At 51.1% G+C, this 27,790-nt stretch overlaps 7 protein-coding genes across 8 annotated transcripts, besides 15 other annotated features; 4 read left to right on the top strand and 3 right to left on the bottom strand.

The window, feature by feature from the left end:
- Positions 1-48: 48 nt before the first annotated feature.
- Positions 49-1,106, top strand: EKO05_0005293 (uncharacterized protein; the record flags this gene model as incomplete). Its single annotated transcript, XM_038939989.1, has 2 exons — positions 49-175; positions 472-1,106. 2 exons carry the CDS (start codon positions 49-51, stop codon positions 1,104-1,106), a joined length of 762 nt encoding a protein of 253 aa, XP_038798311.1.
- Positions 68-120: a tandem repeat.
- Positions 324-355: a tandem repeat.
- An 888-nt stretch (positions 1,107-1,994) lies between the features above and the next one.
- Positions 1,995-2,042: a tandem repeat.
- A 318-nt stretch (positions 2,043-2,360) lies between these two features.
- Positions 2,361-2,390: a tandem repeat.
- A 1,071-nt stretch (positions 2,391-3,461) lies between these two features.
- Positions 3,462-6,187, bottom strand: EKO05_0005292 (uncharacterized protein; the record flags this gene model as incomplete). 2 transcript variants are annotated; one of them, XM_038940010.1, is made up of 6 exons in its annotated part: positions 3,462-3,993; positions 4,048-4,759; positions 4,848-5,075; positions 5,136-5,265; positions 5,329-5,791; positions 5,844-6,187. In XM_038940010.1, 6 exons carry the CDS (start codon positions 6,185-6,187, stop codon positions 3,462-3,464), a joined length of 2,409 nt encoding a protein of 802 aa, XP_038798310.1. The 2 variants fall into 2 exon arrangements, with proteins under 2 accessions (XP_038798310.1, XP_059492553.1); XM_059636570.1 differs by having other exon boundaries at positions 4,048-4,681.
- Positions 6,188-8,862: 2,675 nt separating this feature from the next.
- On the bottom strand, positions 8,863-11,142 carry EKO05_0005291 (uncharacterized protein; the record flags this gene model as incomplete). Its single annotated transcript, XM_038945960.1, has 1 exon — positions 8,863-11,142. One exon carries the CDS (start codon positions 11,140-11,142, stop codon positions 8,863-8,865), a length of 2,280 nt encoding a protein of 759 aa, XP_038798309.1.
- Positions 10,578-10,608: a tandem repeat.
- Positions 11,143-13,111: 1,969 nt separating the features above from the next.
- Positions 13,112-13,153: a tandem repeat.
- A 449-nt stretch (positions 13,154-13,602) lies between these two features.
- Positions 13,603-13,627: a tandem repeat.
- A 466-nt stretch (positions 13,628-14,093) lies between these two features.
- Positions 14,094-14,151: a tandem repeat.
- A 262-nt stretch (positions 14,152-14,413) lies between these two features.
- Positions 14,414-14,457: a tandem repeat.
- Positions 14,458-14,590: 133 nt separating this feature from the next.
- Positions 14,591-14,633: a tandem repeat.
- A 22-nt stretch (positions 14,634-14,655) lies between these two features.
- Positions 14,656-14,695: a tandem repeat.
- A 144-nt stretch (positions 14,696-14,839) lies between these two features.
- On the top strand, positions 14,840-16,053 carry EKO05_0005290 (guanine nucleotide-binding protein subunit alpha; the record flags this gene model as incomplete). Its single annotated transcript, XM_038940020.1, has 4 exons — positions 14,840-14,957; positions 15,008-15,350; positions 15,404-15,960; positions 16,010-16,053. 4 exons carry the CDS (start codon positions 14,840-14,842, stop codon positions 16,051-16,053), a joined length of 1,062 nt encoding a protein of 353 aa, XP_038798307.1.
- Positions 16,054-19,585: 3,532 nt separating this feature from the next.
- EKO05_0005289 (Cytoplasmic tRNA 2-thiolation protein 2) lies at positions 19,586-20,785 on the bottom strand (the record flags this gene model as incomplete). The annotated part of the gene is made up of 2 exons (XM_038940016.2): positions 19,586-20,633; positions 20,688-20,785. The coding sequence occupies 2 exons, from the start codon at positions 20,783-20,785 to the stop codon at positions 19,586-19,588; spliced, it is 1,146 nt and encodes a 381-aa protein (XP_038798306.2).
- Positions 20,786-21,133: 348 nt separating this feature from the next.
- EKO05_0005288 (Membrane protein ptm1) lies at positions 21,134-22,926 on the top strand (the record flags this gene model as incomplete). The annotated part of the gene is made up of 3 exons (XM_038940121.1): positions 21,134-21,415; positions 21,469-22,545; positions 22,597-22,926. 3 exons carry the CDS (start codon positions 21,134-21,136, stop codon positions 22,924-22,926), a joined length of 1,689 nt encoding a protein of 562 aa, XP_038798305.1.
- A 283-nt stretch (positions 22,927-23,209) lies between these two features.
- On the top strand, positions 23,210-24,520 carry EKO05_0005287 (ccr4 associated factor; the record flags this gene model as incomplete). The annotated part of the gene is made up of 1 exon (XM_038945958.1): positions 23,210-24,520. One exon carries the CDS (start codon positions 23,210-23,212, stop codon positions 24,518-24,520), a length of 1,311 nt encoding a protein of 436 aa, XP_038798304.1.
- Positions 24,521-24,566: 46 nt separating this feature from the next.
- Positions 24,567-24,660: a mobile genetic element.
- Positions 24,658-27,790: part of a mobile genetic element that runs on past the window's edge.
- Positions 25,491-25,533: a tandem repeat.
- Positions 25,933-25,989: a tandem repeat.

The raw sequence follows: 27,790 nt of genomic DNA, 5'->3' as shown, positions 1-27,790 counted from the left end.
CACCAAGCACACCAAGCACCCACCCTACCCGTCTGTCTGTGGGAAGCCATGAAGCAGCCCCACGACCCTGAACAGACTGAACAGGCTGAGCAGGCTGGACAGGCTGGACAGGCTGAACAGCTCACCAAGCCGCTCGATGTAGCCACCCAGGCTGCGTGGATTGGCTTAGGCTCTGGTATGTGTGCAGCCGTCCTCTGTCGTGGAATGTCTTTCATGCCTCCAATCCCAATCTTCTTCGTCTCCACAACATGTTCGCCTCCTTGCACCCAGTATTGACGGCCGTCTCCCTTCTCTGCAGCCTTGCAAACACACACCACGCGTCACTCTTTCCTCTTTCCTCTTTCCTCTTTCCTCTACCTGATCGAGAGCCCAGCAACACATGGCTTGTTTCCTCATCTTGGCTCCAACTGGTTGAGCCATCTCTCTGCTCCCTGGACACCAACGTTCGACTTGTCTCCTAACCGTCCTCAGCCATCCCCGGCACTGCACTCGGCGCCTTCTACGGAACACTTCGCACGCAAACCCCAGTCCTCTTCGCGCTCGCCTCCGGTGTGCAGTGCTTTGCCCTCGGCAGCACCTACTGGACCGCTCGCACTTCCCTTCTCAACTCAGACGGCCTGCTGAACTGGTGGAACACAACTCGTGGTGCACCTCTGCGCCAGCGACACGATCTCAGCCCCACACGCTCGGACAAGATTCGTGCATCCACCATAGCCGGCGCCTTTACTGGCCTGAGTCTTGGCTTGCTCTTCCGTGGACCACGTAATGCCCTGCCTGGAACCTTCATGTTCAGTCTCTTCGGCTTTGCGGGCCAGAAGGGCTACAACCTGCTCGACAACAAGCACTCTGCTGAGATACAAGAGGAGGCTCGGATGACAGCTAGGGGAGAGAAGAAAAAGAACTGGATGGAGCGGATCGCGGAGAGCAAGTGGAGCCCAATGGAGGCATTGACCGACGAGCGGTATGAAGATTTATTGCAAGAGAAACTGCTGAGGCTGGAAGCGGAGATTGCGATCATCGATGATAAGATCGAAGGGTTTCAGCAAAAGGCCAAGGAGATGGCGATCAAGAGGGCACAGGAGCAGGCGCAACAACCAAAGGCATAAGCGGCGACAACGTAAGCTACTTTCAGACTCTTCTCATCTCCCTCTCTATGGTCCGTTAACCCTCCTGCGAATCTCACTGTACGATACGTGTTCGACAGTAATTTGCTACGGCGTCTCAGTCGATTCTTCTCAAAGATCGTGCGCTAGAGCTGTTTCCAAATTTCGCATTCTCAATCCTTCCAGTAGTCAAACCCTTTTCTCAGGATATTGTTTTCTTGCACTTTTCTGCTACATCGTTACCTATCGTCGTTATCATTGAGCAGTCATTCACACACGTTCAGTAGATTGTGATGTCGTCGCTCACCGCTGACCAGCTGTGACAGTCCTCGATCTGATTCCATCAAGTTGATGCAAGAACAGAGCGAAAGTGGTCGGGGCATATCTTCGCCTCGCATCCCGCGCACCTTCGCGTTGCGGCACCAGGTCAGCGCACACGACATCTCACAAACACACGCGCACCTTGGTGCCGATCCAAAGGCGCCACAGCAAACGCCCGTCACCAGCATCACCACACATTCTGAACAACATCCCATGCGCTATCTAGTGGCCAGAAACCACTGTGTGTACATCAAAGAACAGTTAGACACATCGGTGGTGCGTCATCAACGTGGTCCAGTTCTCTCACGTCAATTTACCTCCGCTATCTAAGACATCCAAACCCGTCTATGATCGAAACCCGTCATCGCCGCTGAAGGATAGTTTGCATGCCAGTAGCAGAAGAATGCAGGTGTTGGCGGTGATTGAACGAAGAATCAATCATGACTGTGAGTGCATGACCATAGGTTGATCTACGTCGCGTTCCAAACCTTCCTGGCCGGAGTTAGGGGTTCAGAGCAGATCGGGGCATACCTTTTATGTATCGGTGTTGTTCACTTGACCCTTTCTGCCAGGGTACAGTTTGTAGTGTAGATAGTATAGTGTAGAGAATAGAATGTACACAACAATACATCAAACTTGTCGGCTGCAAGGCCAATATGATAGCATACTACTTTAAGAACTCCATGTTTTTACCAACCCCTTTAACATTACTCATGCCGCTACCAGCTATCGTCACGCCTCACAAGCCTTGCCATCAGTCCGGCGTTCACGCACGTTCACACAGGCAGTCGCTCCGCCACACCTCGCCTAATTTATCCTCATCTCCGTCGTCGACATCCAACGCCGACCCTCCCGACCTCCACCAGCACAAAACCAGAAGTGGGCGGGCGACATGGCACACAAGGCAGCAAACGCGACACACGTAACACGTACCGCCTGCACGTTGCACGCTGCACGCTGCACGCTAACGCGCTATCACATGAGCACTACTTACCAATCAACTTCCCACATCGCTCAGCACCATCGGGCAAGGCGACAAGAGCTGTGAACGTGTATGACTCGTATGTGCGTCACGGCAACACAGTCTGCGGACACTTGCGCCTTGTTCGTGCTGACGCAAAGCTGTTGGGGAATGCAGCGGATGGCTCGATGTGGGTAAAAACTTGGTCCTTGTTGGCGGAGGCTTCGGCGTGCGCGGCTCGAGGCGGACGGCGGACAGGCTGGCTACTGACATTCGATGGCAGCCTGGAAAGAAGGTGCACAAGGCCCGACGGACAAATTGTGATCTGATCCGAACAGGCCGTCGTACGAAGTTCGTGTGGCTTGTGCGACATCTGCTGGACTTGCTCCTTCGTATACGCCCGTACGAGATTCTATGATCATGATGACTGCAGACGGCAGCCTGTACGTCGCAATGACTCGCATGAACCGTCTGTGACGAGAGCCGTGGTGAAGACATGGCGTTAGGCAGCCAGCGCGCCCTCAGGTCAGCCATCTGAGTGAGTTGGGAAGGTTCAAAGGGCGCAGAGGATCAGGCACATCAGGCAGACTTTGGGGCTGAAAGCTAATCACGACCTCACCTCAGCCCAACGCGAGCAAACATCTGGCATGTCATGTTTTTGTGCCTTTCATCCGCCTGTGGCGCTTGTTTTTCTATAATGAGTACAGTGTTGTCTTTCTTTGGCTTATCGTTGCCGTCCGTCTTTCTAAGTGAATGGAGTAATATCGCGCCTGGTCATCTCGCGTGATGTACATGTTCCAGACATGCTGACAGTAAATACAAGTCTAGTTGTAAGAGCAGTCAGACGCCCAATATTATGTACAGTGAGCGTCATCCTGCTAGAGGGGAAAGTGAATCGTAGTATCTGAGTGCCAACATCCATGCTGTGCAGTTTGAGATGTCCTTCCCAACCCAAGTACCGATGACCAACTCCAGCAGCCGTAATTCATTAAATGATGACAAGTGGCAAGTTACCTCAGACTAATGTTAGTATGTATGTCCCATTCCCGGTAGCGAAACCTAAGCCCGGACAGGGGTTACCTGCGACTCTGCTGCAGCGCCATCACAGCCTGCTCGAGCTGTCGTAATCGGGCGTCCTTCTCCTCGTTCTCGTGTCGTAGTCTTTTGATTTCAGCGCGGAGGTCCTCATCAGCGCGATCAGACAGGACGGAGTCGGTGACTCGTTTCCGCTTGAGCGAAGGCTCCTCGCTTTCACGATACTCGAGGTTGCGGACATAGGGTGACTCAGAGGCCTGACGGCTCTCAACGGTTGGTGAGCGTTCCAAGGTTTCACGTCGAATCACCAAACCGTGCATGTCGGCTGACATGCTCGTCCTACGGTGTACGCGACGGATGTGTTCAGCGAGATTTTCCTTCCGCGTGAAGCCAGCGCCAGAGCTACGCTTGCAATCCGTGAAAGGGCAGAAGAGGGACTTCTTAGTTCCACCGTGCATCTTGTGTACTTCGCGCTCGTGGCGCAAGAGACCACCGCTGTAGGTGAAGCCTTGCAGTTTCTCACATCCCTTGACGAGACACTTGTAGGGTCGGTCATGTTTGTCCATGTGTTTGCTGTAGATGCACGTTAGACAGAGGTCTTGGTATTGATGATGCTACTTCGCTTACCTCCATTCACACTTTCGGTCGAAGGTGAGACCAGAACATTCTTGGTGCTTGCAGACCATCTTTGCTTCCTGGTTGCGCGGTGGCTCCTCGGCACGTTTATAGGCGTTGTTCTTCCGCAGCGATCCGTCATGCTCATCTTGTGAAGAAACTTCCTCGGAGAGTTGTCGTGCATGGGCGTGTGGGCTCGACATTGTTGTTCTCTGCTCACGAATGGGTGATGGCAGAGCAGAGTGAGGTCCTGACATACTAACCGGAGTGGGCAGATCCGGGTTCGAGTTCATTGAATGTGAACGCTGGTGCTTGTTGTAATCCTGCGGCAGCTGTATCGATGGTACGTTGACAGGTGGCAAAGTGTTTCCCATGTTGAACAAGTCGAAATTTGTACTGCTGTTGCTGTTTCGTGGCGGGCCTGAGGAGGGTGATATATAGTTCCAGGCCGCGAAATCCGAATGTGGCGGAGCAAAGGCCTCGTCTCCCGTTCCCGCTGTTCCGGTGACTCGAATGCTTGGAGTCTGGGGAGGGTTTGCCAGATGACGCGGACTATGCTGTGGCAAAGAAGAGTACGGAAGCTGCCGAGACTGGTCAAGGCTGTTGGGGCTAAGCTGCTGCGCAAACGCCGTGAGTGCTAGAGCGCCTGGATTCTGAGGTAAGTAATTATTAATGGGATTTATGGGGTACTGCTGATGGGCAGCCCAAGCATAAGTACTTTGGCCTGACTGCACGTTAGCTGCGAACGACTGCAGGCTGAAACCAGGTTGTTGTCGAGGTAGGAAGTGTGAGTCAATGCGGCTAGTCCGTACCTGGGATATTGGGCGGTGCTGTAGGCGCCCACGAGCCAATCGGCGACAGCTGGGCATATGTAAGGCTCGGATGCCTAGATTCAAATGGTTGCCATTCGGGCGACCAGTGATCCGCGTTTCGTGCTTCGAACACATCACTCCCAGGCCCCACTGTCAAATCGTCGCCAGTTAGCTGCTGCGCTGTGGGTTGTGGCTGTAAGCCAATCAACTCCAGGCCAAAGCGGAAGTCTGACTAGTCAGTGACTGAAACAACCTCATGGAGATGCGAACGCAAAATGCGAAACCTACATTCAGACGATCCTGGAGCATCCCATGGAACATCGAGGTGCTGGAGCACACGAGATCCTGGTACGCGGTCGTTGCTACCTTCGGTGCCCGCAGATGAGGTGCCAGAAGAGTTGTAAAACATCCAACAGACCTGGTAGACCTCAAGTCAGCGTCTGGATCCTCAGAGTCCAGCAAGATTCAAGAATGAGCTTACACCCCACAACACAGCTAGCGACGGCTTAATGGTCCATGGGAACGAGGTGCTGAGTGGTCGTGGCTTCTCGGCGAATTCTGTGAACCAACTCAGGAGCCTTTGCTGCTTCTTGTCATGCCCACCCTGCTGAAGCTCATCAAGAGCTTTGCGCTCCAGTGCTTCAATGAGCTCGGCTTGAAGTCGCAGAAGCAAGTGCTCGTAATTTGCAACAAAAACCTCGTCTATGTTGAGTCCAAAATCTCGGCCTTGTGCCGCTAGCCAGTTGTCACTAAACTGCAAACGGCAGTACGACAGCGTGTTAATGGCATCGTGGGCCGTCACCAGTAATCGTACGATGTCGTTCAAGGAGCAACCGTCCAAGATCGACGTATTGACGTGTTTGAGAAAGAGCTTGTTGTCGCTCGCGGTTGCCGACAAGGTCTCTCCTGTAGGACTGAGCCTCTCGTCGACAGAACCAAGCATGCTACGCCGGAGGCTTAGTGGATGAAACCAAACGGAAGCGTCTTTCGACGTACTGTTGCACCTCCTCCCCAGATTCGTTTGAGCGATCGAAGCCGTCCAAGCCCAACGTACGTAGCCTGAGCGTCGGGCTAAACGGCTTTTGGTTGTCCTTGCGGCACTTGCAGATGCGATTGGCAATATGCTGCGGCTGCGTTGCGTTGCGGGCCCCAAGTCGGGACAACCCTTCGGAAAATCGTCTCAGCGCCTTTCGGCTGGTAGAGAGCCCATTGACAAGCTGGGGATCATCGTCGGAGCCTCTTTGCACACGTGGCCTAGCACGTCGACGAAGCTGGCTGACAAAATGAAGCACCTTGAAGCTGAGGAGAACATTCGTTGGCTTGCGTTGGCGGATCGCCATGGTGACGCAGTTCTAGAGCTCCAAAGATGCGAATGCGAGCGGACGAATTCAAGCGTTCGCCTCTCGCAGCGCACGCCGTATCTATACGTCGGTACCATACTGATGTTGCAAGGCCAGAATCATCGAGTTGTGAGCACAGCCGGTGACTGTTTGGCGGAGATTCAGGGCGTACAGAGCCTCGTCGAGGTGGCTGAGCCGGGCAAGTAGCCAATCAATGCCATCGTGGCACGGCCACTAACAAACCAGGCGTAAGGCATCAATCCAACACTTCTTTCTCATCCTATTGCCGTCCATGTCCTGAGGAGGACTTGGTGGGTTTCCCCAAAAGGTGAGGCGCAGCTCTTTACTTCTCACACGGCACTCTGCCAGGCACACTCTCTATGCTTCCAGATGTGCCGTGTCGCCGTCACTCACCGCCGTGGGCTAGGCCATCCTTCCTCATTCGGCACGGGTCTTTATGCAGTTTCGCCCGAAAACAATCGTGAGAATCTTGCCATCATGTTCGGTGGGGTGTTTTTTACACGGATGCCTGATACCTCGCTACCTCGGCGATCCAAAACAACCTGGAACACAGCTCTTGCAATGACGTCTCGCATCCAGCATGGAACGCAACTCCGCCTGGAGGTTCCACTGTTGGATTCGTCGATCACAGGTTGATGTTCATAAACATCGCGTTCGCGTCGTCGTGATTCTTGCAAGGGCCGCACTTACCATGGGCGAGGACGTTGAGACTGCTCTGCCGCAAACCGCCGTCCAAGCCACAATCCGTGCTTGCAGATGCATGGTATTGCTTGAGTTGGGAAAGGAAGCACGTCCCAGATTCAGCAGCTGCAGATGCAAGCTTCGCTTCGCCATACAAATCATCCTGGTTGCCTGCTGCAGGAGGATCCGAACAAAGCTGGCTAGAAGCGTTTTGATCCTTCATGACAAGCTAAAGATCATCGTCCTCGCCATTTGGACATGACATGTTCCTCTTCAGCGTGCGCAGACTTGTGATAACATGGAAAAGCCAAACACACCGCTTGGCTCACTTTCTCGTTACACCTCGCCAACCCGCATTATGCAAGCTCACTGCCCGCATGCCTCAAACATGGTCCTGAATTCCCAGGCGCTCGGTACCTGAGGAACGAAACGGAACAGTCGCGGATTGCAAATCTTCCAGAAGCCGGCAACAAGTGGACGAGAATCGTTTCGACTTGCGATCGGCATATCCTGATGCCGAATCATAAAAGCCTTACGCGTCAAGACCACCCGGATGCCGCACAAACTTGTGCTAAGGAAGTGAAGCACGATTACCATTCGCACACACAAAGCACCAACTGAAGTCGTGCTGCGGTTGGCACCAGCGTTGTCAATGCCGAGAGGCTTTTGGCCGACTTCTAGGAATGCTACTGACAACGATCTCTAATCCACTCAAGGCATCGAACAAACGCTTATTTGCGTCGAGTACTTCAATTCCAATCACTGCGGCACCACAAGGACGCCATCTGCGTTTGGTCTATTACTTCCAGAATTGCGCTTTCTTCGGTATCCCATGCATCCAGACAGCTCTCTGCGATGAGTGTAATTTACTGTCCAGTTCGAAAGCCAACGGGTTGCTAAATCGTCCTAATGAGATAAAGATAAAGTGCTCTTCAGCTTGCTCCTGCATGTTGTTGGCACGAATCGATCCAGTTGGTTCAGAATGAAACGAAGGACCTACCTCGTAAGTGTATATCGCACTCGTGAGCACTCATTGCAGAGTTTCTGGTACAAACGCAATCCACAGTACGTACTATAACCATGCCCTTGTCATCCTCAACCGTGCGATCGGCACCCTCACAGTGACTCCATATATGCTCCCAGACGTCTTTTTTTCAGCCTTCAGAATGGCATAGACCTGTCCTAGCATCTCTTAGACCCGTGAAACAGATGGTGTATGTGGGCTTCAAGAACCTCGATCAAAACCCCGTTCTAGAAGGATATGATACACCGCTGCCGATGAGGGCGTCGGAAAGCAGACCGAGACAGCGTATGATTGGCAGCCAGTGGGTATGGTCTCTGCGGAGGTTGATGGTGAAGCTTTCAATGGGCAAGACCGCGAGGGCAGTGGCTGAATGATCTGAATGTCACATCAGCTGAGCTTTGCGCCCGAATGCAATTACTTATAGTGGCTTGTTGCTGCATGCTGCTTGCAGAGCAAGAAGCGGAGGAAAATCAATGTGTATGCGAGTGTTGTATGTACTGGGTAGAGACCTGCCCCAGCGAGTAGAGAGATACAAGTGGAATCCCGTACCACGCAACGTCTTTCTCGGAAAACAGCAGTAGATTTGAATACAATATTTTCTTGGTGTCAAAGCATCTCAATGCATCCAGTTGTGAATCCGGAGCTCCTGGGCTCTCGTGCCCAGTGTATACAAGATCGAGAGAGAGAAAGGCGGGATCAAATGCAATCTTCAGGAGGCGGTAGCGGATCGTCCATACAAAGCGACCTATTTGCTTATTTCACACTCATAGTTGACTGCACAGTACCAGGCATCTAGAATATCGGTCAAAAAGTTCGTATTGCTCTCATGGATCTTTTTATTCGCTGCCTTAAGGGGTATCTTGCTTATAGCTCTTCAGATGCAGTAATCGCACCAAACAAAATTATCAAAGACTATACACAAGAAACTTCTCTTCCACTTTCTCGCCCCTCACTCGTTTCGTCTTTTTCCATGGTTCTCACCCCAACCTACACTGATAAACAAGTCCTCTCCTTTCCGTGTAGGCGTCAGATGTGGAATCCATACTGGGCTATTGAGCCCTATCATTTCGCCTCCCTCTCTACTCTTCCTTGAAATATCAGTCTTCTTAACGATGCTTAGTGGCCTAACAACATCCGCCTCATCGACCAATGGACTGTTGTTGTAGCTTTGATGCTCGATCTTGGACGCTGGTGTGTGGTCCCAAGAGTTGGCACTTGCGTTGCGTGTATGTAAGCGCAGCTGGCGACGTGTTGGCGTGACGAAAGGGTCACTGAGTACCAATTTGTTCTCGAGTTGTTGGGCTTCACGCTCCCCTCTTCTCTTGACCAACAGCGATGAAGGCTCTGGGAGAGGGCGGATATAGAATCTTCCTTCCTCCCTGCTCTTGCGTGTACTTCCGATCTTCGGACTCCTGGGGACCGACTGGTTGGACGCCCTTGGCACCTTGGGGTACTTCAGAGCGTGTATAGGACTCTCCGCGACAGGAGACAGCTTGTTGTCATCTGAAAGTTGCTTGTCGTCTGAGTCGTCTTCAGGCGTGGGGTCGTTGGGGTCTGCAGTTTCGAAGGATGTTTGACTTGAAGTAGAGTCGCGGAATGTTCGCCGCGTTGAAGTACGCGAGACGGTGCGTGAGCCGAGTGTTGTACCAGGGCTTCGACGGGCTCTAGGGGCATGGGATTGAGACTTATTGGTGGGTAGCGTGTCCGAGTCTTGACGTGGTGTTATATCACGCGCCGGGCAAGGGGAGGAGGTGAAGTAGTAATTTGGAATGTCGGCAGCACTGGCAGGTGTTATGGATGTTTCTGATGAGGAGGTAGTCCGCCGAAAGATGGACGAGGGAGCTTGTGTTTTGGGTGCAGGGCAATCTAGAGCTGGGGGACCTGTCGACGACCAGCCTGTTATCGCAACTCTCTTCGGCTGGGGTCTCTCATGGCGGACTGGGATATCAAGAAACAACTCTGAACGGCTTACTGCGTGGGTTGAGGATGTAGCCGAAGTTGTTGGAGTTTTTGAATTGAGACGAGAAGGTTGTAAGCTTCGAATTGGGACAATGGGGACTGGTGGTGTTGGGAGGAGTTTTGAGGACCGATGGCGAGCGGCGATTTCATCCTCTTCGAAAACAGTATTCTCGGTGCGGGTACTCACGGGTCGGAAGTGTTCTGCTGTAATCTTCTGCCTTGGGTGGTTGGAAGATTTCGCAGGCGCAGGACAGCCTTCCAACTCAGCGCTAATGGCAAGACCAATCTGTGACATGGGAACAGATGCTGCACTGATTGCTGTACCAACACCTGGTCTTACTACAGTACGACCTGAGCCTGCGGCTGAAATTCCCAAAGTGCTAAATGGTGATGGAGTGACTAGTCGAGGATACCTGGGTCCATCTCGTGAAGCTGCTGGAGGCGGTAGGATAGGGAGTTGAGTGGAAGCTTCTGACACGTCATTGACAGGAACATAATGTGAGAAGTGCGCCGACTGTCGTCTTCTGTGGTCTTGGTCCTTCCCATGCACATATATGCTCTTTGCCTCTTTCCTTCTCCTTAAAAAGACACTCAATGCCATCAGACCAATGGCAATGATGAATGCTGAAACAGCCGCTACCGAGAGTCCGGCGATCTGAGCTGGGGTCATCTTAGGACGGTCATCGTTCGTGGCTGGTGCGACAATTGAGGTTGGTGTCGATATGGATGTTGATGTGGCGGACGCAGGAAGAGAGATGGAATCAACAAAGACAGGCTGGCTAGCAGATGTCTTCGTTTCTAATGTTGTCCTTGTAATGGACGGATATATTCCTTTCGAGGTTGATGTTGTGGATGATGTTGAATAGCGAGAAGTTGTGCTAGGGCCGTTGCTTGGAACAACAGTAAGAGCAGTCTTGGTGGGCAAAACGGCGTTCCTCTGGCCAAGACACACATTATACGCTGATGCTGCAGCATCGATTTTCCCGCAAGCAGCGTATACACAACCTAGGGCCACTTCCCCTAATGACTCTCCAATAGTGCTGTAGCGAGAGCAGAGACACCCAATATCGTCCTGAGCAGTGCACGCTATTGGGAAGCGCTCTGACAACGAAGATCGTATGCAAGAATGAGCGCAGGATGGAACATTCTGCTGGAGCTGGGAAGGTAGCGAAGCTGGTACTGAAGTGACGGTGGGTACAACGTTATGTGGAACAGCTGTGATTAAGGATGCCGAGATGATGCATAGCCTTATGAAATGACTCAGAGGCATAGTGGTACAGAATCTGTATACCCATAAGCTGCATTCTTGATAGTTTCGTGTGGTGGGTGTTGGACTTACTAGGAGATCTAAAAAACCTTGCGAAGTAACATAAGGAGAGGCGCCGAACCAGCGGCAGTGGACGCAAATGAAATTGAAGCAAAGTCTTAGGTAGACTCGTCACGCATCACTCGTCTCATAAACTCGAGCTGATGCATCCAAAAAGGTCGATATGGGGGCATGGCAAGTCAACGATATGTATCGACACCTCTGCTAGGCGCCTGGTCTAAGATGTGGCCGGGCAACCGCCGAGGCGTTACGTTGTGGGTTTCGATGCCACTGCTTCCCATTGTAAGCGCTCGCATGCCAGATTTCGTTCAGCAGTCTTTTACCGATCGTATGGTATCGTCCTGTAATCGCTGCTATTCTGGGCGCGTACCTGTGGCGCCATGCCAGATTAGTCGAATATTAGGCGCCGAGTCACCAGCCTCACCAACCACCAACCTATCGATGGACGCCTTCTTTGTACTCCTCGTGCAACAGAACTGAAGCGAGACTTGGCCTACGTGTTGTTCACAGCACTAGATCATATTCTGGGGCTCTGCCGTGCATGTTGGGCTTATGTTGTCCGATGTTTTGTGCGCAGTTGTCCGCAGCTCAACCTTCGATGATGCACGTAGAAGGTAGTACGACGCTGAAAATAGCACATCGGTTAACATGTAACAGTTGCTGTATTGCGTTCTACTACTGCCCGCTTGCTCGTGACGATGTGCAGCCGTTCAAATCGGAAGCTCAGTGAACGAATTACTTGGCACGACTGATGTAGCTGATCACCTGTTGTGGGCCGGGATAGTGCTTGCAGAGGCCAGTGAGCAAGAAAGATCGCTGAACACAAAGGACGTGTGCACTTGTCGAGCTAGCTGAATGACATTTGAAGATTGTAGCGAAAGCATACTGTTGACGTGGTGTGTGCAGTGAGATTCGACTGGGAACGCTGGCACAGGCACCCAGTCGAACAATATATACTAACCCAGACGGTGAAGCATCTCTGCACAAGCAAGAAAACATCGATATGTGTATACCCTGTGCGCTTGATCTAACGGAGAACAAAGGTCAGACAATACGTAATCTGAAACAGTGTTGAGCAATTGATTAAAAAAAAAATGTCGATCTCTCTGATGGGAATTGGCAAACCCCCTTTGACGGTCATGACGATCGTCAGTCAGTCACAGCATACCTGGCATACCTGTGGTCTACGTAGGAGTAGCGAGCTCGCTGCCGTTGTTCATCATACTCTCATTCCTGGTCAGTGCCTCCACGTGCTTGCTGGCGATCCTTCCGCTTCTGACTCGCGACAAGCGCAGGGTCTCGAAGCAAGAGGTGGCGACATGTCGTGATAAGGTTGGAACGACCGGAGCATTTTCCTTTTGCATCCAAGCCATTGATCCACTTGCTGGCGGAATCCTAAGTTGAGATATGAGATGCAAGATGCGCGGAACGAGTGCGTGTGCTGTGGTAGAGGACGAACAGTACCTCGCGGAGAAGACGCGGTAAAGGGTGTTTCCGTGCTGTAGGTTGCGAACTGCATCCAAGCTTTTGCAGATCTCTCGGTGACGGTGCCATGTGGCCGCGGGACGACGAGTGAAGACGGTCGGCGTCATTCGAGGACCTCTGGCTACGGTGTACTATGGTAGGGAGAGTAAGAAAAAAGGAGAAGACGAACAAAGCGTTGCTGTGATTGGCCAGCGCTGCGATGGGTAGCATGAGTCGAGGAGATGAACAGCGGGGGTTTGGCGAGTCAGCACCTTTCCTAGTACGGACTTAGTGCCAATGAAATGCCAGTCAAGGCTGGCCGAGGTATGCTGGTGGTAAACGGGTGTGGCAGGCAACGATGCATGGAATGCCCGTCTGCGCTGAAACCGCTCAAGAGCCACAAGCTACTGGTCCAAGGGTGACAGCAGCAGAGACGGCAGACGGCGGGTGGCAGGTGGCAGATGGCAGATGGCAGATGGCAAATGGCAGACGGCGTGGATTGGGTTCTTGCCTGTGGTGGCAGATAAGTCGCAGCGACGGGGGCGCGAGGACGTGCAGCATGCGCGCAGCAGCGTTTCAAATCTCGCATGCGCAGTCCCGGCGTCAGGCCTCTAGTTTGCTGGGCCCCTAAATTTGCTGAAAGGCTTCTAGAAGAGCTGCTAGTTGCTGGGGCGGGACGGGAGTCGCATCTAGTGGATGCAATCAGTACGTAGCATTGCGCGCCCATGTCGAACAGGTGCGACAGTGGCTCATGGGGGATTCTTGAGGGATTCTTGAGGGATTCTTGAGGGATTCTTGAGGGATTCTTGAGGGATTCTTGAGGGGTTCTTGAGGGATTCTTGGGGGTCTCTTGGGCGGGCCTTCTTCGCGAGGGCTGACGGGAGGAAGGTAGGTGACAGGGTCGGCGGCGTGCGTCTTGCAGAAGGGCGGTGATGGATGGCGAGCAGCGAGCGGCGAACGAGCGCACCAGGCCTTCCAGAGCAGCGGACGAACAGGCGGGCCTGCGTGCATGGTGCCTGGATAGCCGCACCTGGGTCATGGAATTGGTGATGGCGAGCTCATGGACCTCAGGCCACTCAGCACTGCAAGATGACAGGACACGCAGCTCCAGGGCACCCGCGCACCTGCGCAGCGTCCAGCAGGCTGCACCACTGCACCACCACTGCACCACTGCACCAGCGTGGCCAGTGTCTCCTCCGTACATGGTGGCAGCACCTGGGTCCGCGCAGAAAATGTCTCCAGCGGTCCTAGCAGCATCCTCACTCCTCAGACAGCAGCTCGGGAGGGTCTGCAGGATGGCCCGCACCCTGGCGCCGAGTGGAGCCAGAGCGCTGGCGGCGTCTGCGATTCAAGCATGGCCGCCGTCTTGGATGGGACAAGCGCGTCTCCTTTCGCGCTGCCTTGTAAAGCCTCGTCGACGTGTGCCTGTCCTGCTGTTGCTCGTCCTGCTGCTCGTCCTGCCGCCAGTCCTGCTGTCGTCCTGCTGCTTCCGTCTTCCACGCTGTCTTGCCGCTTGCCGCTTGCGCACACAGGACCACCTCCAGTCCGCTCCTGCCGTGCAACGCCCGCACTGCTGCGCCCGTGTCTACTTGCGGCACTCGACGATCCGCGAATTGACAGCCCCAGCCGTCTGAGCGTCTCCACCCCCAACCGGCCTTGCAGCTGCCCTGAGACACCTCGCCGGAGCGAAGCGAGCCTCGCCTTTCGACCCAGCCATCCATCCCTTCACCTGCCACGCCCTCCACCACGACACCCGTCACTCCCTCGCCCGGCTCCCGCTCCCTCACCCTCACCGCGGCCTGCCAGCTGTTTGATCCGTGGGCCCTTTTCTTTGTAATAATAGGTACGCTGCCCGCCCAATCTCGTTCCTTCAGTCGTCCGTTCCTTCCTTCAGTGCGCCAAGCAGCGGCCGCCTGCTGTGATCAAACACACAGCACCCAGCACCGGGCATCCAGCAACCAGCACCCAGCCGCCACCGCCTGTTTCTGCATTCACCTTCACCACCCTCCTCACCACCACCATCACTACCACCTCAATGCGCCACGTCACACGCCTTAAACACCCTCGTTAACACCACCGCCCAGATCTCCGCATTGGCCGGCCTCTCGACGGAACATCCCTAGTAGCTACACCCTAATATACCCACACCACCCCTCATCACCCATCACCTGCCATCATGGGTTGCGGAATGAGCACAGAAGAAAAGGAGGGCAAGCAGAGGAACGAGGAGATTGAGAACCAGCTCAAGCGCGACAAGATGATGCAGCGCAACGAGATCAAAATGCTGCTGCTCGGTCAGTAGCCGTGCGACGCCGTCCGCGCCACCTTTGCTAACACGCCGCAGGTGCTGGTGAGTCCGGCAAATCGACCATCCTCAAGCAGATGAAGCTTATCCACGAGGGCGGCTACTCTCGCGATGAGCGCGAGTCGTTCAAGGAGATCATCTTCAGCAATACGGTCCAGTCGATGCGCGTCATCCTCGAAGCCATGGAGTCGCTGGAGCTGCCGCTCGATGATCAGCGCGCCGAGTATCACGTCCAGACCATCTTCATGCAGCCCGCGCAGATTGAGGGTGACAGCCTGCCCCCTGAGGTTGGAAACGCCATCTCGGTCCTGTGGAAGGATGCCGGCGTGCAGCAGTGCTTCCAGCGCTCGCGCGAGTACCAGCTGAACGACTCAGCCAAGTAGTAAGTCTCTTCCCCATCCTTCTTGGCTGCAACTGTGATGCTAACTAGACTAGCTACTTTGATTCAATCGACCGCATTGCCGCCCCTGACTACATCCCCAACGACCAGGACGTCCTCCGATCGCGTGTCAAGACAACCGGTATCACTGAGACCACCTTCATCATCGGTGACCTGACCTACCGCATGTTCGACGTCGGTGGCCAACGGTCGGAACGGAAGAAGTGGATCCACTGCTTCGAGAATGTCACCACAATCCTTTTCCTGGTTGCCATTTCTGAGTACGACCAGCTGCTGTTTGAAGACGAGACCGTCAACCGTATGCAAGAGGCTCTCACACTGTTCGATTCCATCTGCAACTCGAGGTGGTTTGTCAAGACATCCATCATCCTCTTCTTGAACAAGATCGACAGGTTCAAAGAGAAGCTGCCTGTCAGCCCCATGAAGAACTACTTCCCCGACTACGAGGGTGGCCCAGATTACGCCGCCGCGTGTGACTACATCCTTAACCGATTCGTTTCACTCAACCAGCACGAGACAAAGCAGATCTACACTCACTTCACCTGCGCGACAGACACAATGCAGATTCGCTTCGTCATGGCTGCAGTAAACGGTATGTTTTACCAATCCCATTGTCATGCCAGCAAACTAACATACTGCAGATATCATCATCCAAGAAAATCTCCGATTGTGCGGTCTGATATAATGCAACGGCTTTCTGCGGGAGCAATCAAAACATTTCGAATTTGCTTTGGTTTACCGGTTGTATGCTCTTCATGACGGGCAGCACCATGTCATTCACCGGCGTTGTGGACATCCTTCATGCCGCGCCTTCACAATAGTTCCACCTTCTTCCGTCGAGTGGCTAGCCCCAGCCCCGAGTCGCTCTTCTTTGATACCCTGCGGGCGGGTTCTGGGGCCGTCACAATAGCGAAGCGGTCCATTTATTCCCTTGTCCTCCCTGTAAAGCTGGTGAGCAGACAAAAAACCGCCCAAAGAGGCGTTTGCTCTTTCTTAATACCTGTTCTTGTTCGTATCTATCCATCTACGTCTGGTGGCGATCTCTGAAGTTTCCTTGCGGTTTTGTAAGACAAAGACAAGCACATGTGCGAATATGTAGTGAAATGATTATCAGTGTAAAAACAATCCATTCATTGTGACACCCTATCGATCAAAAGGCCATTGCACACACGCTCCTCCCTCAGGGGACTTTCTACATACAGCAGGCACCCCACCAATGCTCTCATGCCTTGCTTACCGTTGTCTGCAGTGTTCCTCTTTTGGCTCATCCACGGCTTTTTGCCTCTCACACGCCCCACAGGAAGCCGTGGCCCGTTCGACTGCATCCCGCTTCTTCGCGTCTTCCTGCGTTTGGCTGCGGATGTGAAGTTACCAAACGAGGTACAAAGCAAGGGATCTCCTTGTCTGCTGTAAAAAACATGATTCGAAAAGCGGTGTGGAGACGCTTGCATGATGATTCTTCTCGAAGCAAAGAAACATTCGAATCTCGATGATATCAAACGCATAAAGGTCGGCGAGGTGACGCCTTGATCAGTGATGAAGAAGGTGTGAAGCATGCTGACCGAAAGGGGTTAGTGCGGCCTGGCGTGGAAAGGCTTCGTTGTGCAACGACGGAAAGATGCGCATGCACGCGTCTCGTCTCGTGCCTCCCATATCTCGAGACGCATGTTGCACGCAAGCTTTTAAGCCGACAGATATACATGCAGATCACATAGTCGGTCTGCATTTGCTCGAACGACAATAGTGTGGAGGCGAGCTTACCGGCTGTCGTTATGTGCTTGACGACGACGGAAACAGCACCACTATATGCGTCTCCGTTCACTGGGGTGCTGTACTATACGCGTGTTTGTGCCCAGTACGTTAGATGTAGCGAAGACAATTCCTCATATCTACCTCACTCGTTCTCGCCGTGCTGGGCATCATCTTGGTATAATCTTGGTATTCTCGCCCCCCAACTGCTCATCTACTCGCTGGTCCTTTGAATCAAGCGAACGGCATCTCATGTGGGTTATTCGATCTTCCTCGGATGCTTCGCAACAATTCACACATCAGGCAACATACTAGTAGTAAGATTCGAAACAGCTGTGTCTATTGCTTATCAAAGGCTTGTGAAACATCCGTAGAAATACATCGCATCGTAAAATAGAAAATTATGTCCTTTCTGTTGTTTTTTCCTCCGCCTCCAAAGAGGTTACGGCAGGATGTGTGCGCCGTAATCGCAGCCAGCAGGAGCCGCTGCTCCAAATCCTCTTAGCAGACTGAGACTGTATCCACTGAACAATTTTACCCACACATACACGATGTGACAAGATATTGAAGCTCACCGTAAAGAGGGCAGTTGGATATGCCTACCTTGATCGACGAGCAAGCATCATACGGTACACTAGGGTCTCTATACAAACGCCGCCAGAACTACCGTGCTCATGCCACCTACCTGGATGGGCATGAAACTAGAATGAGAGCACAACGAGAAAACTGCAAAACAACATACATCCGAACCATCGATCTTACGCATAAGCGGGCTCTGGCCCTTGGTAGGAAGCCACTGTAACACTTGCCAAAGACGCTACCAAGGCGCTCATTAGAACGTACAAGATATAATACTTCTCTACCTTGTACACAAGTGTTTAATGCAGACTGGTTTTTTTCTGAGTTGCGCGCAAATGTAAGAGACCGAGAAGGTGGTTGCCTGCATGATGTGGCAAAACTTTGACCGAGTCTTGTTGGAGTGATGACAAGAACGGATACACAGCATGTCACGTACAGTCGCATATCATCGAGAGAGTTGTTTACAAGGGACTAAGGTGTTACTACATCGTGGCGGCATCAATCGCTCGTTCGATCATCGGAATTTACCAAAATCTCATCCGTCAAATCGCGTTAATTTCTCCCTGAAATCGACACCCACCGGCTTATAGAAGTTGCCGTTCACCAACTCCTTTCTCGTGGCGCCAGTAGCAGACCAGAGCTGATTCCATGCACCCTGATGCGGCTCTACCACCGTGATGCCATTCAATCGCATCCCGACATCGTTAAAAACCCTGTTAAATCCGGATAGCCCACCCAGCATGGGCGTCTTGACCACGCCAGGGTGTACAGAGGTCAACATGAGAACCGGATACCGACGTCCCAATCCGACATGAATAGGATATTCGCTAATTTTGACTGCCCGTACCTCACCCAGGGTCCAAGGATGGCCCGACTCATTGTGTTACCATTTCGAAGTTCATCGAACGCAATGCCGCCTTTGACTATGCGGTGGAACTCGTAGCCCTCAGATGAAGTAGTCACTACGCGAATGCCTGCACCTGGTAATGTTGCTGCATGCAACAAGTAGGGGAGTGGTTGCTTGGTGAGCATGGCGTGTCCCAAATGGTTCGTCACGAATTGGATTTCGTAACCGTCCGCGCTGAGGGTGGGTGGCTTGGCGATGACACCGGCTTGTTGAGAAGGATATCTAGACGGTCGTGTCTGAGGTGTTCTTGAATGCCTTTGAGAACTGATTGTAGGGAGGAGGAATCGTGCTCAACGAATGAGAGTGCTGCAGTGGAGTGTTTCGATCGAATATTGGCGATCAAGCTCTCAGCCGCAACAGAGTTGTGACCAGTGAAGTATATATGCTCAAGTGAGTGAGCTGCAAAGGATTTAATAGACTCTGCGCCTAACCCGGCAGTAGCTCTTGACATCAGAGCAGATCTTGGCGAGGGGTTGAGTGATGTGCACCGCCAGTGACAAGAATGACTTTCCCCACCAAGGATGGAATGTCTGCAGCAGAGCTGAATGATAGTTCAGTTTTATCAGACATGTCGAGTGTTGAGAATGGAGTGCAGCGTCGCTGGGGTAGCCTCAGTAATTGAAGGCCAGCAGTTTGTCGAGGAGTGCTGAAGGAGCGCAGTGACGGGAATGCTCTAGGCAATAGGACACCGTTCCTATAGTCTTGTATCTTACGCGAAAATGCGCCTACCCGGATGGACAGTTGTCGACAGTTGCACTCTCTCCGTTTGATTCATGCATTCCTACTCTTTCTGGACGGAGCGTTCGGCGCAACTGCGCGCCGGTGTGCAAAAGCACGGACGTCTTTTGCAGAAGTGCAAATACAATCTCCAGGCGGATTTTATCCATATCCGAGTCGAATAATTTCAAGGCGTGTGGCATATCTACAACTCAGGCGACGACAAAGCCATTCGCAATTTAATTATCGCGTTTTCTTGTATACCTCAACAATTACTCGTATTCGTAACGGACTGAGGCAGTGATCGAGTGCAGCCGTAGCATATGTTCTTACTACTCACTGCAAACGTTTCGATGTTGTCTTGTTGATAACCACCCCAGCCATGGATGCCAAATCGGCTGCCCGGCACAGGCATGTCGCATAAGCTGCATCGCGGGTCCGAATCTGCGCTTTCAGGCACTTGAAGCTTCCCTGAAGTACGAACAACGTTTGAAACGATACTGGGGAAATTCTCTTCTACAGACTCGAAGTACTGTTTCATGAGGTCATCGATAGTGGTATTTTTGGAACTTGTAGATGCTTGTGTTGCGCCAGAAGACGGCTCGTGAACCAGTGATGACAGTACGGGGTCGGCGAGGTCCATGTACGACACCAACTCCTTCTTGAGGATATCGCGCAGGGGGTAGTGGAAGTAAATACCAAATGGTGATTTGCCATCAGTAATCTGCCACGGTAACGAAAACCCCCTACCTTTGCAAGTTTCGGCGAGCGTCTTCTCGGCGAGCGTGGTGGTGCTGTCACCCCAGAGAATACTCTGGCACCCTGTCAACTTTGCGTGTTCTACGATGAGCCTGGTCCTCAACGTTGACAACACATCTGCGCGAGCTGTTGCGGAGGTGAGCGAGTTGACCAAACAGGACAGCTGCTCTTTGTTGCTGTTATGTTCCTTGGCTAGTTCTGGAATCAAATCTCGTAGGGTGGCATCGTCGGGAATCATACGGAGTACATTGTGCAGTGGCAATGCTGCATACTCATAGGCCGAGTATTGATTGCGCACCTCATCGAGAAGGTTACGAATGGGTACGGTCTCCTCGGCGTCCCCGATTGCGACTATACTAAGGGCAAATCCTGTGCGGCCAGTCTTGCTCATTTGGGTCCTGAGATGCAGGTCCAGGATGTGAAGCAGGGTAGTCGATGAGACACCATAAGATAAGGGGAGCAGCACCTTGCGCTCTTCAGTGGTATGGAAGCTTACGCGAAAGGACTCCAGACGTTTGATGGCCTTTGTGTGTACATATCTGGCGAAACACTCTCTGTTAAAAATTTAGCACATTCACACGCAGAAGGGGGTCGTGCGTGGTGCTGACTGGCAAAGTGGCTCCAAGCGCACTACAAGAACCGCGACGTTTTCTTTACACCTTCTGCAGACGTCGCCAGTGGGACTGTCTGAGGTTTTGCCTGGCATGATGTGCGGTTGGTGGAAGGGATAGGGGAGAGAGGAGGGGGTTGAATGTTGGTGATGCAGGGTTATTCTAGTTGGTGAGTGAGTCGGCCGCACCGCCACAGAGCAGAAAGGCGAGAGGGCGCGCTAGTGGCCTAAGCTCCCGCGCTGCCGGAGTTGGAGGCAGTGACGACGCGCAGCCAAACATTCAACACTGCAGCCTTCTGCACCAGCTTTGTCTCTTCAACCAAGGAACAATTAAGGAACAAGGTCGATCGAGGGCAAACCCAGCTACGCGCAATCCAAACCTGCGCCGACCGCATTGCGACCGAACGATTGTCAGCTCCGCCAGCTGGCCTCAAGCCACACACGATGAAGCCGCAATGGCTGCACAGTACAGGGCTGCTGTTACTGTCTGCCCTAACAGCGGTCACAGCAATCGATGTAACCCTTACTCGCGACGACGCGCAGAAATGTTCGGGCATGTACAGCAAGAAGTCGTGGGGTGGAAAGGTCGACCCGTTCATACTTATCAAGTTCCTCAAGAAGGGAGATCAGAACCAGGAGATCGAGGATCCCACCGTGGGCGTAGTCGTCTGGGAATGGAAAGACTCGCTACTGCTAGGCAAGCCATCTGTGATGCCTGTTGACGACGTCAGTATAGTTCCACAATAGTCGCTGCTGTTTCAGGCTGATTTGGGTGACAGCGTTCATACATCTGCAATGACGACGCCATCGACGCGAAGCTGTGCAACGGAACTCATAAGGGTGAGTGGATCTTGGCCGACGACGCCGAGTCCGCATCCAACATGTACATCCGGACTGCTGCCGTCCACCTGAACGATCCTAAGCCGATCAACTACCCAGTCGCCAGTGGGGAGCGGAAGTTGGCGATCAAGACTGGCTACTACTGTGTCGCCACAGCTGCCTACACCAAAGACGTCGAGTACGAAGCTATCGTCACGTTCCGCAACGCTTATGGCGAGCTCCCAGCGGCGCAAATCGCAAAGCTCCCCTTCTACGGCGGCATCACCATTGTATACTTTGTTGTACTTCTCTTCTGGGGCTTCCTATACTACCAAAACAGACACGACATCCTGGCTGTGCAGAACTACATCACAGCCATTCTTGTCTTCCTCGTAGTAGAGATGCTCATGACCTGGGGCTTCTATGACTACCAGAACCGCCATGGCAACAACATTGGCACCAAGGTGCTCATGGTCGTTGTTGCTGTACTGAACGCTTTCCGCAACTCGTTCTCTTTCTTCCTGCTCCTCATCGTATGCATGGGCTACGGTGTCGTCAAGCCTTCCCTTGGCAAGACCATGACTATCGTCCGCTGGCTGGCCGTCGCTCACTTTGTATTCGGTGTCATCTATGCTGTCGCATCGCTCACCGTTCGCCCCGATGATGCAGGACCACTTGTTCTGCTTGTCATTCTGCCTCTATCCGCCACATTGACCGCTTTTTACATTTGGACCTTGAACTCTCTCAATCTCACCATGAAGGATCTTATGGAGCGCAAGCAACACGTCAAAGCTACTATGTACAAGAGACTTTGGTGGTGTATTTTGACCAGTATTGTCGTTATTTTTGGTTTCTTCTTTATCAATAGCTTTACCTTCGCCGGCGCCTCAACTCCGGACTTTGCGCCGACACATTGGCAGACCAGATGGTTCGTGTTGGATGGCTGGCTCAACCTGGTGTACCTGGCAGATGTCTGCTTTGTTGCGTACATGTGGAGACCCACAGCCAATAACAGGAGGTTCGCCATGAGTGATGAGGTAAGTCCATCGCGAATTGCGTTGATTGGTGCAAGACTAATACATGAATAGATTGCGCAAGACGACGAAGGCTTCGAGATTGCCTCAATTCGCGACTCACTCGACGAGGAAGATGGGCCCTCAGACCATCCTCCATCGTATGATCCAGTGCGACGACAGCGTAACGCAGCCCGCGACGTTTCGCCATTACCTGCTCCCCAACCACAGAAGCCTATTCATCCGCCCAGAGAATCTCTTGACGGTGACACCATCTTTGCGGTGGGTGAAGATGACAAGTGGAGTGATGATGAGGATGATCTAGAGCCAGCAAGCCCGAAAGGCAGTGATGATGAACATGCACGACTGACAAGTCACGCGAGTCAAAGTCGGAAGGATGATTAGTTGCTGATTTGTCGATGAAGCATTTGAGGGGCATCGTTTTGGAACCTGGCGTTTGAGGCTTGGGCGAGCTGGGTGTTGTAATGCTGTTTATCAATCATGCCGGGCATATTTGACGCATGCATGTACTCGAGCCTTTGGACTAGTAGACTTGACTTCATCGTTGTGGCACCTGCTCCGAGGCTATTTGCTTATCGATTGTGAGCCTTCAACAGCCTGACGCCCCACCCCAACTTTTCGTCACAGCTCGATGCGATAACCACTGCACCTCATTGTTTGAAAAGTCATGGCGGCACCATCGACCTCAGTAGTTACACGGTTTCCTGCATACGTCTGCACCTCGTGCCGGAGCAGCCGTGGCGCCTGGCAGAGCGCGCGCTTCGTCGCAGTCCGTACAATCTGCACCCTACCATCCTCAAGGTCCCGCCGTGCGCCGCAACGAGCACTGCAGCCATCGCGACCATATCCTCAAATATCGAGGCCATTAGCCGTAGGGCGTGCGTCTCTTCCTCGGGTCAGGAGTGCCTGTTCCTACTCGACCACGAACGATGCGTCGCAACCTACAAAATCAGGCATCACACCTCTTTCGCATCGCCGCCTCCTCTTCCTCTCTGGCCCCGATACAGTCAAGTTCCTCCAAGGCTTGATCACGAACAATGTCCATGCGCACCGCGATCAGCCGTTCTTCGCTGCTTTTCTCGATTCCAGAGGTCGCGTGCTATGGGACGTTTTTGTATGGGTGTATCCGGAGCTGCTGGCAAATGAGGACCATTGGAGTTGTTACGTTGAAGTCGATGCATCGGAGATTGAAGCGCTAAGAAAGCACTTGAAGCGGCACAAACTTAGAAGCAAGGTTAGCATTGAGCTCGTACCCGAAGAAGAGCTAGGTGTATGGGCGGCGTGGGGCCAAGCATATAACAGCGTCAACGCGCAGGCAGTCATAGCAGATATGTGTGATCCACGCGGGGACATGTCGACTCTCTGGAGGATTCTAGCAAAGCCCGACAGCAGTCTTATCAGTGGTGGATCAGAGATACAAGACATACAGCAGTACCACTTGCAGCGTTACAAGCAAGGCATTGCCGAAGGACCGCATGAGATCGCAAGAGAAAGCGCTTTGCCGATGGAGGTCAATATCGATCTGGCACAGGGTATAGACTTCAAGAAAGGTTGCTATGTCGGTCAGGAACTTACTATCCGAACAAAACACACCGGCGTGGTTCGAAAGCGGCTCTTGCCTGTGCAGCTCGATTTTTCTGGCATTCCTCTATCTTCATCACTGCAACTGGAATCCGGGGCCGATATTAAGCAGCTCGATGAAACGGGTGCAATCAAAAAGGGTCGCGCGACCGGCAAGTTCGTTACTTGCATCGGCAACATTGGTCTCGCGCTATGCCGGTTGGAAATGATGACACCTATGAGCGTGAGTGCTGAAGGTGGAAGCTACAGAGATGGTATGGAATTTGGTGTGACAGTTCGCGAGAGCGAGCATGTAGTAAAGGTCAAACCGTTGCTGCATCCTTGGTTTGTGGATAAGGAGCAACAATTATGGGCCAAGAGCAAATCTAAGAGCATGGCAGAACAACACCTTGAGTAGTATTCAAAAACACAATAACGTTACCCTCTTATAAAGAAGTTTGTCCTGTTAAAGTTGTACTTTAGTTAAAGACCGGAAGCACTAATTCTATTAGTTCTTGGGGATAAGTATGGTTACTGGATTAGTAAGGGTTATTAACTGTGAGGTCACTGTAGGCAGACGATTGAGCAGAGCGAGATGGGACGAATAATAGGTGGTATTTTGAGAGATGAGACGAATCCTTAATAGATAAGTCTTTAGGTGTGTGGATGTTATATACTGGTTGGTGGGTCTCCCAGCTTGGCCTAGGACCTAACTAAGGTATCCCCTGCTGTAGGGAGAACACCTGTGATAATAGCCCCCCCCCCTTCTAAAAGTTTGTCCCAAACCGCTTTAGGGAATCCCTAGGGCTATTATTAAGCTCTAGAAAAACCTCCTGTAGAGGGAAAAACTTAGTAGGAGAAATGTAGTGTGGCCTGGGGTAACTATCTAGTATTAAGTAAGGCTAGGTAGCTGTTAAGAGTAATCCCTTAGATGCTAGCTACGCTGTTGTCACAACGCCTCCTTAGTACTCTGCTAGGGCAGCACTGCTGTGCTGCTAGGCTACCAGGTTTTCCTGTATTAAGTAAGGCTAGGTAGCTGTTAAGAGTAATCCTATAGACGCTAGCTACGCTATTATTACAACGCTTCCTTATTTACTAGAGTCTTAACGTAGGTTAAGTCTGCAATTGTCAGCTCTATAGCTTAACAGGTAAGTAGTGGCTTAAACTAGACGTTACAAAAGATTAACGCTAAGGCAGCCTTTAGCTTAACCTGTAGGGAGTGTAACTTGTTAGACGTTAGACGTGTAGAGGCTATTAGCTCCCTACATCTTACAGGTAGTAACTAGTACTAGGCTAGGGCCTACCCTATATGTAGACGTTTATTTATACTCTCTATAACCCCCTAGGTAGTTAGGTGCCTTATACTAGGGATTGAAATCCCTAGAGCCTAAGTAGTAAGTAAGTAAGTCTCTAACTAGTAACGTCTGTAAGAGGATCGCTAGCAGCTTCTGCAGCCTGTTTCTGCGCAAACTAGCTTATAGGATTTACTTATTTATAGGAGATCTCCTCTGTATACTAGCTTATAACAGTAAGCTACTAGCCTTACTATACCTAATGCCTTACTTAGGCTCCTGCGCAGTATAGCCTAGGCTTTAGTATATTTGCAACGTAAATCTTAGGTAAGATTATTAGACGTCTTCTAATTAGTTAATAGACGAGTGTTTAGATATAGTAAACTTTTATTTATTTACACAGTACGTTACGTTAGGTAAGAGAGTAGTTAGAGGTTAGGTTGTTACTAGGTGCCTACTAGGCTGCTGGGGCCTAGGTATATATAAGGACTGTATTTCCCCACCTATAGTGCCTTATTACTACACTACTATCCTTATCTACCACCTAACTCTTACCTAAATTAACTCTTACCTACCTTAGCTCTTGCCTACTTACTCCTATTCTCTAATATAACTCCCCCGCCCCTATACATTGCCTACTAGGCCCTACCTAACCATGTCTATTAGCTACCTAACAACATGTAGCCCTAGCCCTTACTCTTATAATACTAGTACTGCTGCAGTATTATACGCCTAACGACTTACTCTAAGTATAATTCGAAGGGCACTATTAAGTTGTTTATGTACGTCTTCTGTTAACCTAGTAGGTATAGGCTCTATAAGGACAACTTTAGTGTGTGCGCTAGCTGTAGAGAGGTAAAGGTTAGTAAGTACATTAAGGTATTTTCTATACTGCTCTAGTGTCTATCTGTAACTAATACGTGTAGATTAACTCTATCTTCTACTAAGCTATTAATATACTTAACTTCCTTATTAATTAAGCTATACGTAAGACTAACAAGAAGACTATTAGGTAGGGCAACTAGGCAACTAAGAACTCTGTTAATAACGCTGTTTAGTTGTTCTAGCAGACTACCTATAACTACGCTCTAGGCTGTTATAACAGCTTTGTTACCTATAATGCTGTAGTTTGTTACTATATTAACAAGTCTAGTCTCTCTAAGACTAAGTACGCCTAAGCGCGCTAGGGTTTCTAGTTATATAACCTCTAGCAGTATATTATAAGTATTGTTTTCCTCCTCTCTTTTCTTAAGGCTAATATAAGTAGGCTGTAGTTAGTACAGTTAGCGTAAAGCTGCCTAACAACGTGGTTATTAATGCTATGCTTAAAGAGCACTTCTAGAAGATAGGTTATGCGAATAAGGTAGAGAAGCGCTGGTACTACTATAGTACTAACCTGCTGTTATCTACCTAGGCTCCTACTACCGCCTTTAAGAGGATATCTATATTGCCTATAAAGCTTACTCTAGGTAGCTGCTAACGCTATAGCCCCTCCTTTAATATAAGCCTGAGTGTAGGTTATAGCAGTCCTTCTGCCTAGTGTAGTAGTAGTTATAAAGACTCTCTACTTCTATAGTAACTTTTAATAAACCTTGTAATTAATCTTCTCTTCTAACTTAAACGTGCTATTCTTGCTAGTAATGTATTAGATAGACGCTAGGCCTCCTTTAGCTACTAGCTGCACTTATTCTAGAAGCGTCTATCCTTACTTCTTAGCTAGGTTAGAAGGATATCCTTTTTAGGAGGCAGACTTCTTAGGACGTTATCTCTTACGCTTTAGTAGCGTTAGTTCCCTAGGCACTGCCTAGTTACCTACTAATAGATTACCTACGCAAACGCTTTAGTAATAATCCTAAAGGATCTTATTACAGTAGTTAAGATAGTTAAGTAGTTCCTAGGTTGCCTCTTTATTAGGCTAACCTAGCTACTTAACTCTATACTCCCTTCCTTAGGCTATAGTGTCTTAGTGTAATAGTATACCTTTAACCTTATACCTATTACTAGGTAGAATGTCTTCTAGTATACTAATAGGACCTAGCTAAAACCTACTATTCTCTAGGGGTTCTCTTTAGCGCTTAAGTAATAATACATTAAACACTAGGCGCACTCTGTCTATTAATAGGGAGAGCTTTAGCCTGTACGCTAGCTTTCCTATCTTCCTAAGTACTATAAATAATCTAAGGTAGTAAGCGTTAAACTTCTTTAAAGGACAGCTTGTTATTAGGTTCTTAGCCTGTAGGAGGACTAAGTCCCCCTTAGTAAAGTGTTGTTCTAACCTCTTTATATTATACTACTAGGCGTTACCCTTTTATATATACTCTAAGGCTTCTTTTACTATTCTCTATATATTATGCTAGCGCTCTAAGTGTCTAGCAACCTACCTACACAGCTCTAGC

Source organism: Ascochyta rabiei, chromosome 8, assembly GCF_004011695.2.
Source record: "Ascochyta rabiei chromosome 8, complete sequence".
Classification (NCBI taxonomy): domain Eukaryota; kingdom Fungi; phylum Ascomycota; class Dothideomycetes; order Pleosporales; family Didymellaceae; genus Ascochyta; species Ascochyta rabiei.
This window is presented reverse-complemented; position numbering and strand designations above follow the sequence as displayed.